General features: G+C 39.8%; 1 protein-coding gene across 1 annotated transcript; it reads left to right on the forward strand.

Moving 5' to 3' along the window:
* The first annotated feature begins 4,493 nt into the window (after nt 1-4,493).
* On the forward strand, nt 4,494-14,133 carry fads2 (fatty acid desaturase 2). The gene is made up of 13 exons (XM_047382108.1): nt 4,494-4,689; nt 4,920-5,198; nt 8,515-8,625; nt 8,746-8,943; nt 9,027-9,128; nt 9,199-9,324; nt 9,410-9,470; nt 9,550-9,626; nt 9,773-9,870; nt 10,141-10,237; nt 12,821-12,900; nt 13,415-13,540; nt 13,714-14,133. Exons 2-13 carry the CDS (start codon nt 4,989-4,991, stop codon nt 13,763-13,765), a joined length of 1,338 nt encoding a protein of 445 aa, XP_047238064.1. The 5' UTR covers nt 4,494-4,689; nt 4,920-4,988; the 3' UTR covers nt 13,766-14,133.
* Nucleotides 14,134-14,467: the final 334 nt, after the last annotated feature.

The raw sequence follows: 14,467 nt of genomic DNA on the forward strand, positions 1-14,467 counted from the left end.
AATGGAGCGGGAGATCGACAGACGGATTGGTGCAGTTGCCGCAGTAATGGGGGCGCTGCGCCGGTCCATTGTGGTGAAGAGAGAGCTGAGCCGAAAAGCGAAGCTCTCGATTTACCGGTCGGTCTACGTTCCTACCCTCACCTATGGCCATGAACTTTGGGTTCATGATGGAAAGATCGAGATCCCGGATACAAGCGGCTGAAATGAGCTTCCTCCGTAGGGTGGCCGGGCACTCCCTTAGAGATAGGGTGAGGAGCTCCGGGAGGGACTTGGAGTAGAGCCGCTGCTCCTCCACATCGAGAGGAGCCAGTTGAGGTGGCTCGGGCATGTATTCCGGATGGTTAATAAATCTTATCCCTATTTAACAAAACTTGGGATGAATCCTTCAGTCAGGGCTCTCTATACAGTTCTTGATTCATATCTATCTTCAGGAAACTGTTCTTCCCAACAGTAACTCTGTGTATTCTTTCCGCCGCAGCACATGATGCATTTTAAAAGTGTTTGCATGGTTTGTTAGAGAACACCTAAATGTCATTTGACCAAAGCACATGGTCTATGCATCTACCGCGCTGGGTTGCTGTCACGGTCAGGTGGGTGGAGCAGTAGAGCACATCTTGTACCTGCACTAAGGTTAGTGGCGGGTTGTGCTCGTGGGGACCTTGCCTTCCCATCATGGTGCGCTGTGTGATGGAGCGCAGGATGTGGCGGAGGAGCTTGGAGCAGGGCCGTGTATGGAGCTTGCGCTGTGTGGATGTGACTTCATCAGCTTTTCAGGGGAGGAGCTCATGTGGGGCATGTGATCGATATCTGTGATCTGGTTGGGGGTGGCCCTATGGGGAGATTCATGTTGGGGTTCATGGGGGGCTGGGGGCTCATGGGGTTGAGATCGGATTTTGTTGGATGGTTGGGACTGCTCCTCCTGGGACGGCTGTTGTTGGTGGGGTCGTTTGGACCAGGTAGATCCCACCTTTATACTTGGCCCCCTCTCCAGACAGGAAAGGGGATCGTTGGGGGCCGGGGTTGGAGATCGCTCGGGTTCGGGCGGTCCCAGCACTAGTCTGGGCTGGTGTTTCCTGTCTCCACCCCGGAAGGAAGGGGACCACCTCCTGGGTCAGGGGGCTGGTTTCCCCTCTGGGGTAACGGTACCGGTACCTGGGAGTATAGAGTTTGTATGGGGAGTGTGAGTGAGTGTACGTTGTCCATTGTTGTGGTCTTTACGTTTGGTGTATGGGTATGAGTGTTTTTATGTGTACGCATAAGGGTGGGAATGTGTGATTGTGACTGTGTGTGCCTGTTTTTTTTATCAGGTTGGGTCTTGGGCTGCTCCCTCTCCTGCATCAGTTTAAGCCCCCCATCAAATGTGGGGGCTAGTCCCTCCCCGCCCACACTCCCTCCCGGTGGCTGGTGTCTGTGCCTGCTGGTGCTCAGTGTCCGGGGCTGGGTTCTCTGTTGTGTGCCAGCTCACTCCCTGTGGCTGCTTGCCTGGGACCTTTGGCTCTGTCACACCTCTGTTTGGGGATTGATTCACCCCGGGGTCTCAGGTCTCTGGGTCCATGGCTGGATCTGCTGCAGCTTAGACGGCTGCCAGTGGGGCCTGTGGGCTCGTCGCTGCAGCTCCTTTGGGCTTCTGCATTGTGGCTGCTGGTTGGTTCCCCTGGGGCTCACCTCTACTCTTCTCTGGGGTTGAGGTAGTCCTGGCGGTGGTCCTTCCAAGGTTCCCGTGCTCTGGGGGACCTTTGGATGTCTCTGGCTCATATAAGTGGAGCATTAGCCGTAATGCTCCACTTGTGAAAGTAAATCTGCTAGGCTTCTTCTTGGCACTCAGACAACAATTCTGAGTGCTACTATGCCAGACAGGACAGGGTAAAAAATAAATAAATAAATAATAAAAACAAAATCCCATTTTTTACTTCTCTAACAGTGAGATATTACCTCCTTACTATCCAACTCACCGTGTGTTGTTCCAAGATAAATATGGGTCATCCTCCAACCTTGTGGCCAGTGGCTATACGAAACGTATTTGTATCAGATCATATAGTCCATGGGTAAAAGAAAATCATTATTAACTACACTAAGTCAATAAGAATTATTTCTTAAGATTGGATTTTTTCCACCCACTGAATAAATAAACTCAAATTAATGCTTGGATTTCTTTTCTATGTTTTTCACTCTGAGTTTATGTTACTAAAATAAAAGCTTAATTTCCTGCATCTTTTACACATCTTTAACAAAATTGCCATTAATTGTGGGTGCTGCATGTTTTTACCTTTTTGCTTGAAAGTAGCTTAAAGAAACACATTTCACAAAATAAATCAACTAGTCTTTTCTTAATTAAAAAATTGGTTAGCTGATTATGAAGTCTTTGATTTTCAGATGGGTATCTGGGAAGTTATTAAAACCGAGATTTCTGATGTTCTGTGAGTCATTCCTGAGCACTTTTTGTGAGCCCAGACACGTCGGTGTCAAAGTAACACCCACGTCAATATCAAGAACGCCACACTGTTTAAAGATTAGAAGTGTTACTCAATTTCTTAAAGCGTACAGTAACTGCTCATGGATGGTCATGGAAAAATGCTTTAGAAACTCATCTGCTACACCAAAGGTGTCTGTGTTTGAAGTAAATGTTACTATTTCTAAGTAGCTGGCCATACAAAATAGTATAAATTTGACCTGTTAAAAAAGGAAAGGAAAGATGTACATGAACCTAGAATATTAAAGGGTAAAAATATTTTAGAGACTTATAACCTTTAAATATTGAACATATAAAATATAAATAAACCATAACCTTCATTAACATTGATTTTTAAAGTGGATAAGCATTTTTAAGCATTTTCAATTTTTGAAAACAACAAATCCACCCCTCTCTTTTCTTAAAAGAGAAACTGAGTACCACATATGGATGATGACAAGTCATTTGTAGTGTCTGATTTATTATTTTTATATTAAGGATGTGGACTGTTTCCTTCACCTTTCTAACAGGAATATGTTGAATGGATGTGTAGAAGTTTATTAGCGACAGAAAAGAATGTAGCAAGCTCTTTACCTACAAAAATGGTCTATGAAGCAAGCAGGGGCACAGCTGTTTTTACCTAAAATTGCAAGAGGCAGAATTTAACATCATCCACCAAAAAAAGTATCTTTCTTGGAAACATTTTTTTGCACCAGGATTATAAAACAATTGAAACCATTGGTTTTAGGGAAGGAATAACCCAATGCTGAAAGATAAACACACAACCCAGTTCCCAGCACTGTTAGCTCAAGCGAAACTCCACAGCCAGAAGTTGTTGTTTGTGAGCATGATTTTTATCAGGTAAGAAAATAATTTTTTTACAGAGGGGTTTTTTTATGAATCGTCTGTTGGCACAGAACTGATCGCTGTAAATCAATAGCTGTTAGTTCAAAATGATCATTTAGCATGTTTAATCATATATTTGGCTTCAGCTGTGCCTGAGCCAAATGGAGGAGAGTGTGCCACTGTGGTAAATTACAGGGAGACTGGGCTAAAAACAGAACACTTTTAAGTACCTCTGTAAGGTGCCAGTTTGTAGGTCTCCAATCTAATGTTCTAATCTAATCTCCAAGCTAATGTTCATGGAAGATTACTTCTCAACACTGGAAATGGATTTTTCTAAATTGGATTTTTAGTCAAAACAGGAAGTTTTAGAGAGAGAAAGACCAACTCCGGAGCTGAAAGATCTGCTTCAAACAAGTGGGATAAAGTTAACCCCATCTTTTCAATTGGAGTGATACACTCAAAAAGAGTGTAGAGTACAAGGATTTGACTTGGCACTGAATGGGCAGCACAGACTGAACATTAGCGTCCACAACGCGAAGGTGAGGGAGAACCAGGTTAATTATAAGACTTGATTCATGCAAACAGCTTCCATGGAATTCATGTACAAATAAAGGTAAAATCAAACACAATTTTCAAATTTAATTAAAAAAAGAGAGATCAGCCAAAATGAAATAAATATTGAAATAGTCAAATTTCACTGTATATAAAACATTATTTTGTTTTTTCTAGCTATGGCATTGTTGAACAGTATGGAATTGATTAAAGCCTAATTACAAGTTTTTAATACAATAAATGATCCAATTCAGGCCAAACATTTAATTCAAGCCTCTATTTTTGGGCTCATATATTTGTACATACGACTCCAGAGGAGTCTGTGCCTCACCAGTCATGAACCTGTAACGAAAAGTCACTTCGTTTCTATCTCCAATATTAGGTAGACAAGGGCACCAGGATCAGCTGAAACGACCTGAAAGTAGCCTTGTCATTAGGACAAACTGTTTATTGCTTTCTGGGAATCCACCCGCATCTCCTGCAGCCGGTGCATGGGTGAGACCCACGTATCCCTGTTGAACTTTTTTCAGGAGGTAATATCCAGAGAAGCAGCTCTTTGAGCCTATCGCGCTGTAACCAGCGGCCGGTTTCCTGTTAACTGCGCGCCGATTGGCCAGAAAGGCTCGAATGATCCGCTCGAAGTTCGTGTAGCCGGAGGGGGTGAATGAGACGATGAGCGCAGCCTATGAGGAAAGAAAGCTGAAGGATGGGTTTTATGATGTTTGCTGTTAGAAATGGATTCGTGCTAAGCGGGAGCAAATAATTTGAATTCGTCTGGTGATGAGACAAGCTCAGAGAGAGTTACCACATCCAAATCTGATTAGTAGCTACATCTGGAGTCTGTAAGTTTGACACTTGTCCTCTTTATGTTGTGCATGATAGCCGAAAAACCTTAAAAAAAAAACATTCATAATTGAAACAAGCTTTAGGAAGGACTTTTTATATATATTTTTTCATGCTTTAATGCAAATCCAGCTTGACCAGTTGCTGTAACAGTTTGTTTGGGTTAATCATCATTCTTTATGAGGATGTTACACTTTTAATTAACTTTTTAAGACTTTGTCTTATCCAGGTGTAAAACTCTGTGGCAGGCAGGTCCTTTCTAAGCTTAAGGTAAGTTCAAGCAGCATCAGGAGGGAGGATGGGAGGTGGAGGACAGCAGACTGAGCCAGCAGAGCCCGGCAGCGGGAAGGCTGAAGGTGTTTACACCTGGGAGGAGGTGCAGATGCACAGCAGCAGGAACGACCAGTGGCTGGTGATCAACCGAAAGGTTTATAACATCAGCCAGTGGGCCAAAAGGCATCCAGGAGGGTTTCGGGTCATCAGCCACTATGCTGGAGAGGATGCAACGGTAACATTTCAAACCCCTTTAAACAACAAATGCCTTTGCATGCAAATAAAGCTTTTTTTTTAGGTTGAAGGTTTTACATAACAAAACATCATGAAAATAATGTGATCTTCACTAACTCTTATTAGGAGACAAACACTACTTCAGATGAAAACATGATATATGACATGTTCCACAAGTTCATTATTAATTTCATTTAAACAAGCTAAAAGTGTTTTTAAGTAAGCCTGTGTGCACTTCATGGTCCAGTGACCTTTACTGATACAGTTATATCTAAAGCAATGAAGTAGTCATCATCTCTCTGTCATATTGTTGTGGAGGAGCTTTGGCCGACTTTCTTGGCCAAATTCTGCCAAATGTAAGCTGTCGAACAGATGTCCTCTAAAGGGCTCTAAAAGGCTGTAGAATACAGTAGTGCTTAGGGTCAACTCAGTAGCTGCAAGGTGTTGCTCAGGTCTGGTGGCTGTAAGCAAACACAAATCATCACCCCTCCACCACTATGCTTGACTTTTGTTATGAGGCGTTTGTGCTGATGTGCGTTATTTGGTTTTCATACAGTCCTCTTTGTTGTGCCTCGATGTCTTAATTTTGGTCTCGTTGCTCCAAAGGAAATGTTTGATTTGTTTCCTGATAAAACTTTCAAATAAGCTGTACCACGTTTTTCATGTTAATTGACACCTGTAAGGTTTTCTTCCTGAGTTCTGCAAAAGAAAAGAAAAAGGGACTTTTGAATTTCTAAAATGTGGCTGATGTTTTCCCACCTGTCCATGGCATTATCACACGTATCTAAACGCTTATCTGAAACCACTAAGTTGCCAAGACCTCTTCTTTTATGAACGAGCCATACCTGTCCTGAGCAACTGATAAGATAATGACCCAGCTGGCTGCTGCACATTGTCTCATTGCTTTGAAAGCAGCCAGGGTGTCTTTATTAACCCACACACAGCCAATGCAGCTTGGCTTTGTTTTCTGTTAAATAAATAATGAAACGGTGTAATATGTCATGTCTTGTTTATCTGAGGTTGGGCTGAACTCATTAAAAACTAATTAGCATGTATAAATATACAAAGCCTGCTCCAGCTTATTGTTAATTTACTAAATCAGATCTAATTTTAAATATTTGCTGCGATTTTACATGTATTTCAGACCTTTATTTTATTTAGGAAAAACATTATTGTGACAATTTCATTTAAAGTCAAAACAGAAAAAGTCACAATGCAGTTATAGAAGATAAAATTCAAATAAAACTTTAAAAATAGCAAAACAATAATGTCTCTTATTATATATTGTTTCAGTTAAAGCAACTTTTATTGTAAACAGTAAATTCTTGCTAAGGGCTAAAAGATGGAGAAGGAGTATGTTTAAATAAGATATATAGGTTTACAGTGCCTTGGAAAAGTATTGTCCCTCTGGAGGAGTTGCAGAGTTCCACAGCAGAGACTGGAGTATCTGTCCATAGGGCCGCAATAAGCCTGGGCTTTATGGAGTAGTGGCCAGAAAAAAGCCATTACGTAGTGTTAAAAATAAGAAGACCCATCACCCCAAGAACACCATACCCACAGTGAAACATGGTGGTAGCAGCATCATGCTGTGGGCATGTTTTTCAGCAGCAGGGACTGAGAAACTGGTCAAGGTTAAGGGAAAGATGAATGGTGCTAAAAACGGATACTCTTGAGCAAAACCTGAGTCAGTCTGCCTGTGATTTTAGACTGGGACTGAGCTTCACCTTCTAGCAGGACAAGGCCCTATAGCATACTGCTAAAGTGGTTTAAGGGGAAACATTTAAAGGCGTTGGAATGGCCCAGTCAAAGTCCAGACATCAATCAAATTGGGAATCTGTGGTAAGACGTGAAGATGTTCACAAGCCAAAATTTTCCAAGATGAAGGAGCTGAAGCAGTTTAGCCCTGAGGAATGGGCAAAAATCAGATTGGCAAGATGTGGCAAGCTCACATAAACCTATCTAGAATGATTTGCAGCTGTAATTGCTGCAAAAGGTGGCTTTACAAAGTACTGACTTTAGGGGTGGTGTACAGTTATACAAGCTGAGGTTTTCTGTTATTTTGTCTGTATGAAAGAATGGAAGGTAAAAAGTGCGGTAGAAAAAAGCACAGAAGCAATGGTATAACTGCAGCTTTGAGAGGCCTCTGGACCAAAGCCACTCAACAGAATGGGATAGATTCGCAACGTGTGGGCAAAGCAGGAGAATCCAGGGCACAGAAACGTGGTTGTAACTAGGAGATCAGCCGAGGGCAAGGAAAAACCAGTGGAAAAACCACTTGAAATTGTGCTAATTGTAGTGGAGGAGGTGGGCATGGCAGAGCGAAGAACATATAGACACCAAACCAAAAAACCAATAGAGAACCTAAGGTTGTCTTGTCAAGAAGACTATTAAGATCCAACGATGCAGATGAGCTGAGGGACGCTTTTAAAGTAACCTGGGCTTCCTTAATGCCTCAGTAACTCCACATGCCTCCGTGCCACCCCACACTGATGTAATTCCATTCCTCCTTCACTTTGTGGAGGTCATTGTAGTTCACTCTCAAGATGTTTTCCTGAATGAATCAACATTGATCTTTGTCCGGTGTTTTCACGTGTACGTTAGTGTGAACTGTAATAAACCCATCACCCCACACCATTATAACACATATCTCTAAATGTCAGTCTGACCAGTTAGGGTTTATTTATTATTGTCTTTATTGTCGTTAGTAGTTATATTTGTTTTTCTTTTTTGTAATCATTAAAGATAAAAATCTTCCCTCCCAAAAACAAAAAAAAGCTTCTACACTAACCTGCCTCTGGTGACATCACAGAAAGCATAAGGCAACTGATCTGTATTTTTTTGAGTATGTCTATATATTATTTTCTTATTTTTCCATTTCATTCACGTGTGTTTTCCTCTTTTAGAGATATTTACTAGTATTCTGTTTACAGAGTTCACTAATCCCCCCTGATTACCTCTGTTCTTGTGCCTCTGATGCAAATACACACAAACCAGAATTAGCTGGTTTTGTCTTCAGTTGCCTTTAAAAATATATTTTTTTGTTACTCCAATCAATACTGTTTAAGCTTCTGAACTTAAATATAAATGAATGTTGTGGCTACAAATAGCAGGAAACCTATCAAAACCTTCTAAAAAATGTAGAACCATGTCACACCTATCACATAATAATACTAAAATATTACTATTTTCTGTGCAGTTCGCACTTAGTACCAGAGCTTATTTTAGCCTCATTCTAAGTCTATTGGTGTGCATTATATTTTCTTTTTTCTGTCTCTCTTTAGCTGTTGGTTGATTACATTTTTTTGTTTGCTTTACAGGAGGCTTTCACTGCTTTTCATCCAGATCTGAAGTTTGTGCAGAAGTTTCTGAAGCCTCTACTGGTTGGAGAGCTGGCAGCGACAGAGCCGAGTCAGGACCGGAAAAAAAACGTGAGTCTTTACACTGACATCTGATCTGAGAAGGAGTTTACAGTTCCCATGTACTATTAGATATCGCATCTTAGTATCAAATATTCAGCTTTAAGTGACTATATCATTCTCTGCTTCCAGGCAACAATCATAAAAGACTTTGAGTCTTTACGAGCGGAAGTGGAGAAAGAAGGTCTTTTTCGCACTAAGCCTTTATTCTTCTGCCTCCATCTGGGTCACATCCTGCTCCTGGAGGCCTTAGCCTGGCTGATGGTCACGTATTGGGGGACGAGCTGGACGATGACATTACTGTGTGCAGCGATGCTGGCAACATCTCAAGTATTATAAACATGAAATATTATTTTTATTTTTGTTGTTGAGAAATCTAATCTCATAATCCTCATTTACCTTCTTCTATGCAGGCACAGGCTGGATGGTTGCAGCATGACTTTGGTCACCTTTCGGTTTTCAAGAAGTCCAAGTGGAATCACCTGGTCCACAAGTTTGTCATTGGACATTTAAAGGTAACCTTCCTGGGTTTCAGCTCCTTATTTTGATCAACTCTACACAGATATTAATAAAGGTTTTCTCTAGGGAGCTTCAGCCAACTGGTGGAACCACCGACATTTCCAGCATCACGCCAAACCGAACATCTTCAAGAAAGATCCTGATGTCAATATGTTGGATGTCTTTGTCCTTGGAAACAGTCAACCAGTGGAGGCAAGAAGCTGAAAGCAAAATGTTTCTAAATCATGCAAACTGCCATAAAGCTTCTCACCCATCTCTCTCCCCCTCTCTGTTACAGTACGGCATTAAAAAGATCAAACACATGCCCTACAATCACCAGCACAAATACTTCTTTCTCGGTACGCTTGTTGGGAGTTATTAAAACCTAATTAGAAAATTATAACAGCCTTCCAGGAATAATTAGTATTTCTTTTGCAGTGGGACCTCCGCTGCTCATCCCGATTTATTTCCACATGCAAATAATGAACACCATGATTACTCGTTGTGACTGGGTGGTAAGATGCCAGACACGGTGGGGGGCAGAGTTGTCTCATGAGTTTATATCTGATTTGAGTTTAAACTTTCATAAAAAGCATATTTAGCCAACACACCAGATGAAAAAGAAAGGTTTTGAAATTATCTGAATCTTTTGTTTTTAAAGGATTTTGCTTGGTCAATGTCGTACTACTTTCGCTACTTCTACTGTTATACCCCTCTGTATGGCTTTCTTGGCTCACTGGCACTCATGACATTTGTCAGGTAAATATTCTGAAAAAAGTTTTTAAAAAAAAGGTTTGTCTTCATGTTTGTTTTCAGTAAATTGTAAAAGAAACAACACTTTCTTAGGATATCATAACCTAATGTTTGTCATATTATGTTGGTTCCATAACTGATTTTATTTTATTCTTAAAAGTGATTATTACCTCTTTGTGTTAAACTAACTTGCCATTATAACACAATTTTCCATTTTGTGCTTTTCCCCCCACATAACCTAACGCCATGTTTTGGTTATTATTGTTTATTTTGCAGGTTTTTAGAGAGTCACTGGTTTGTGTGGGTAACTCAGATGAATCACATACCAATGGAGATTGAATATGAGAAGAATCAAGACTGGCTGACCATGCAGGTACCTGGTTTATTAAAAAAGAAAACACATAACTGTTATTAAAAAGATTTTTATTCTGCTGATGTTGCTTGTCTGTACGACTGGACCTCCCTAAACAATTTTGCACATGTAATCTCATGAGCTGCTTCATACCCAGTATAGATCAGTTTTAATAATATAAAGGATGGGGCTATATGGACCAACAACATAAAAAGCTGTATTTTCTTCATTTACAAACAGAACAAATTTTAAAGAGACCTTAAAAAAATTGACCACGGTCAATTAAATAGAAAATAGCACTGGTCAGCAATGTACAGTAAAAGAATAAAATGACAATCTTTACAACAATAAGCTTTGGACACTTTTTTTACCTCCTTTCCCATCCTCCTCATTGTGCCTTTAAACACATTGATCTGTCTTTAGATATTAGCAGGTTTGGATGAGTAGCTATTAGTAGATTAGTAGATCAGAGGGGTAGTCAGCACATCCACATCACCTCCAGTACCAAAGTTGTCTCCAACATTTGGCGTTCCCCAAGGGTCCATCTTAGGGCCCCTCCTATTCAATATCTGCATGCTCCTCCTAACTCAGATTTTAATAAACAACAACGTAAGTTATCATAACTATGCAGACGACACACAGCTATACGTTACAATGTCACCAGGTGACCATGAACGCATTCAAGCGCTGGGTAAATGCTTAGAAGAAATCAATGCATGGATGAGCCAAACTTTTCTGCAGCTGAATCAAAACAAAACTGAAGTAATAATCTTTGGACAAAAAGAAGAGCATTTAAAAGTTAGCACACAGCTTCAGTTAATACAGCTAGAAACAACCAGTCAGGCTCGAAATCTGGGTGTAGTGATGGACTCAGACCTGAACATTCAGAGGCACATAAAGACAGTAACAAGGTCGGCCTTCTATCACCTAAAGAACATCTCCAGGATTAAAGGACTAATGTCTCAGCAGGACCTTGAAAAACTAATTCATGCGTTCATCTTTAGTAGAATTGATTACTGCAACGGTGTCTTCACAGGTCTGCCTAAAAAGTCGATCAGACAGCTGCAGTTCATCCAGAACGCTGCTGCCCGTGTCCTCACTAGAACTAAGAAAGTGGAGCACATCACCCCGGTTCTAAAGTCCGTACGCTGGCTCCCCGTATCTCAAAGAATAGACTTTAAAATACTTCTGTTCAGTCTATAAATCACTAACTTAGCACCAAAATACATTACAGTCAGTGTATCAACCACCCGGACCTCTCAGGTCTTCTGGCTCAAGTCTACTCTGCATACTCAGAACCAGAACCAAACATGGAGAAGCAGCTTTTAGTTCTTATGCTCCAATAATCTGGAAAAAACTCCCAGAAAACTGTGAAAGCGCTGAAACCCTAAGTTGCTTTAAATCAAGTTTTCAGTCCAACTTTCCTTTCATTTTCTTATCCATCATTCTATTCTCTTTATTTTTTTGTAATTACCTCTGTTTATTTTCTGTATCATTGTAATGGTTTTCCTTATGTACAGCGCACTGAGTGCCTTGTTGCTAAAAGCGCTATATAAATAAACTTGACTATTTTCTTGTAGCCGTTTTCTGACTTAAGAAGATCAACACACATCTTGTTTTACTTGAATGGCATGGATTTTTGTGTTTCCTGTTTTGAAAAGGGGCAGATAGAAATGGCTATTGTATTTCCTCTTATTTATGGAGAAACAGGACGTCATAGGATGCTAATTAAAATATTCTCATTACTTTGATCATTAAGAAAAAGAATAAAGCTTAAGTTTCAAAAATGGTTCAGTACAGGTGCTCTATGGGCATTGTTAGTGGTTGTGTAATTTTATCAAAGAAAAGATTATTCTCTGAGTAAGTCATTTTTGCTTAGAATCCAGTGGCTTTATGCTTTTTACCACTGCATCCCAAGGCCACATGAAGTTTGGAGATGTGTAGCTATTGACTGTGCAGAAAATTGCCGACCTCTGGCGCACTATGTGTTTCAGCATCTGCTGACCCCGCTCTGTGATTTCACCTGGCCTAATGCTTCCTGGCTGAGTTGCTGCCGTATCCAGACACTTTGTCATAACATCATTAACAGCTGACCGCGGAATATCTAGTACTGACGATATTTCACAACTGGACTAATTGCACATATGGCGTCCTGAGCTCCTTAGAGTGACCTATTCTTTCGCAAACCTTTGTAGATGCAGTTTGCATGTGTAGGTGCTGGATTTTATGCACCTGCACCAATGGAAATGATCAGAACACCTGGATTCAATGATTTCGATGTATGAACAAATACTTTAGGTAATATAGTGTACGTATTAAAGTGCCTCAGATGGAACTCTTCATTCTTTTTTGCATTTCTGTTTATGTGCGCATTCAGTGCCAGCTTAGCAGCAAGCGTAAAGACTAATCTCACCTGATTAAGAAAGGAAAACGTTGATGAAGTGCATATATGTGGGATAATCAACTTCTTACAAGTCCCACCCAAAGTTTTCTTTTATTGCTAGCTTTAATGCATTAGTCTACAGCTACATCTACCCAGCAGATGAGATAAATCAAAGGATGTACTAATGTGTCTAAGCTTTTTTCTAATATGATCTTTTTCAGTTACAAGCCACGTGTAATATTGAGCAGTCCATGTTCAACGACTGGTTCAGTGGACACCTCAACTTCCAAATCGAACACCAGTAAGTTAAATGCTGTTGTCCCACAAGTGACCAGAATAATTTTTCTAACAGCTTCTGCAGGACCATGCCAGATTTCTTACAGAGACCACAAATTAAATAAAAAAGCCTTAAAGATGGAAGTCCAGAAGTCTCAGAGGAAAGTTGTGTTAATTGTTTTAAAATGATTAACCAAAAGCTACTGACTTACAAAATGTGATCCCCATGAAGAAACCTTTTAGTTTTTTGTGTTATTAATTTAATAGTTATTGTATATATCCTTTTCATTATTAGTAAAAAATGTGCAATGTATTAGATAACATTAGGTTACAGGAAGATGGTTTTTCTCATTAATGTGCTCCAGGGTAAACTTGCTTTTCGTGGGGCATCAGTTAACTTAAAACAATATTAAAATCCACTTATTAAAATTAAAAATAGTCACACAAAACACTAAACATAAAGCAAATTAAAAAAACTGTGAGACACAATTAACGGGCACATACTAAACACACCTGTTATTTATTTTCCTTTTTTTCAGTCTGTTTCCCATGATGCCGCGCCACAACTACCACCTGGTGGCCGACCGGGCCCGTGCGCTGTGTGAGAAGCATGGGGTCCCTTATGAAACAAAATCTTTGTGGCGAGGAATGGCTGATGTTGTCAGGTAATAATTCACTGGCAGAATGAGTTAAAGGTGTAAAAATAATCGTTTTCTAATTATATACTGAAATCGTTAGAAAAATGTACGTAGAAAATAATGATGGGCTGCTTGTCAGATCCACAATATTCAGCAATCACCTGATATTTTGTCCACTTTTTCTCCCTCTCTTTTCTCAGTTCATTGAAAACTTCAGGAGAACTCTGGCTTGATGCATATCTCCATAAATGATTACATTTATATAAATAGACTGAGAGTTTTGGCCATATTGCATCACAATCTGTCTGTATCTGTGTGGCTGAAAATCCAGTTATAACGCTGGTTTGTTGGTGTGAAAACTTTTTTTTTGGCTTTTTTGCTACATTTATAGAGCATGAAGCATTTATTAGTGTTTTTAATTAACATTAGTTGGATGTTTTAGGATACTAAACAATTTTATTTTCTTGAAAAAAAAGTGATAAGAGTAGGACATTTTTATTTACATAAAGTAAAAAAAGATTTTTATCAAATACATTCAATGTTATATAACATTTTCTTCTGTTAGACCTTCACCTGTGACCCTATTTGATCTTCAAATAAACAGCAAATTTCTGACCATTCTTGTGCCTTCTGTTTCCTTTTATAACTGTTATGCTAAAGCATGCATGGGGTAGTACTTACGAAGGAAGTTTTCTCAAAATGTATTTACTGTATACAAGTCAACAATAAACTGTACTTTTTTACTTTTCCTCAAGTGAAGAATTTATATATTCATTTATTTTTATTTATTTCCTATTAATACATTTTTGTGTCTGCGCAATTAGTTATGCAAAAATCCAAGCTGATTAAAGCACATTGTTGACAGCATTTCAGTGTTACTGATGGTGACCTCAAGGCTAAAGAATCACTTTCTGCAGACAACCATTCACAATGCAAGATCAGATAAAATATTAT

This window comes from Girardinichthys multiradiatus, chromosome 2 (assembly GCF_021462225.1).
Source record: "Girardinichthys multiradiatus isolate DD_20200921_A chromosome 2, DD_fGirMul_XY1, whole genome shotgun sequence".
Taxonomy (NCBI): Eukaryota; Metazoa; Chordata; class Actinopteri; order Cyprinodontiformes; family Goodeidae; genus Girardinichthys; species Girardinichthys multiradiatus.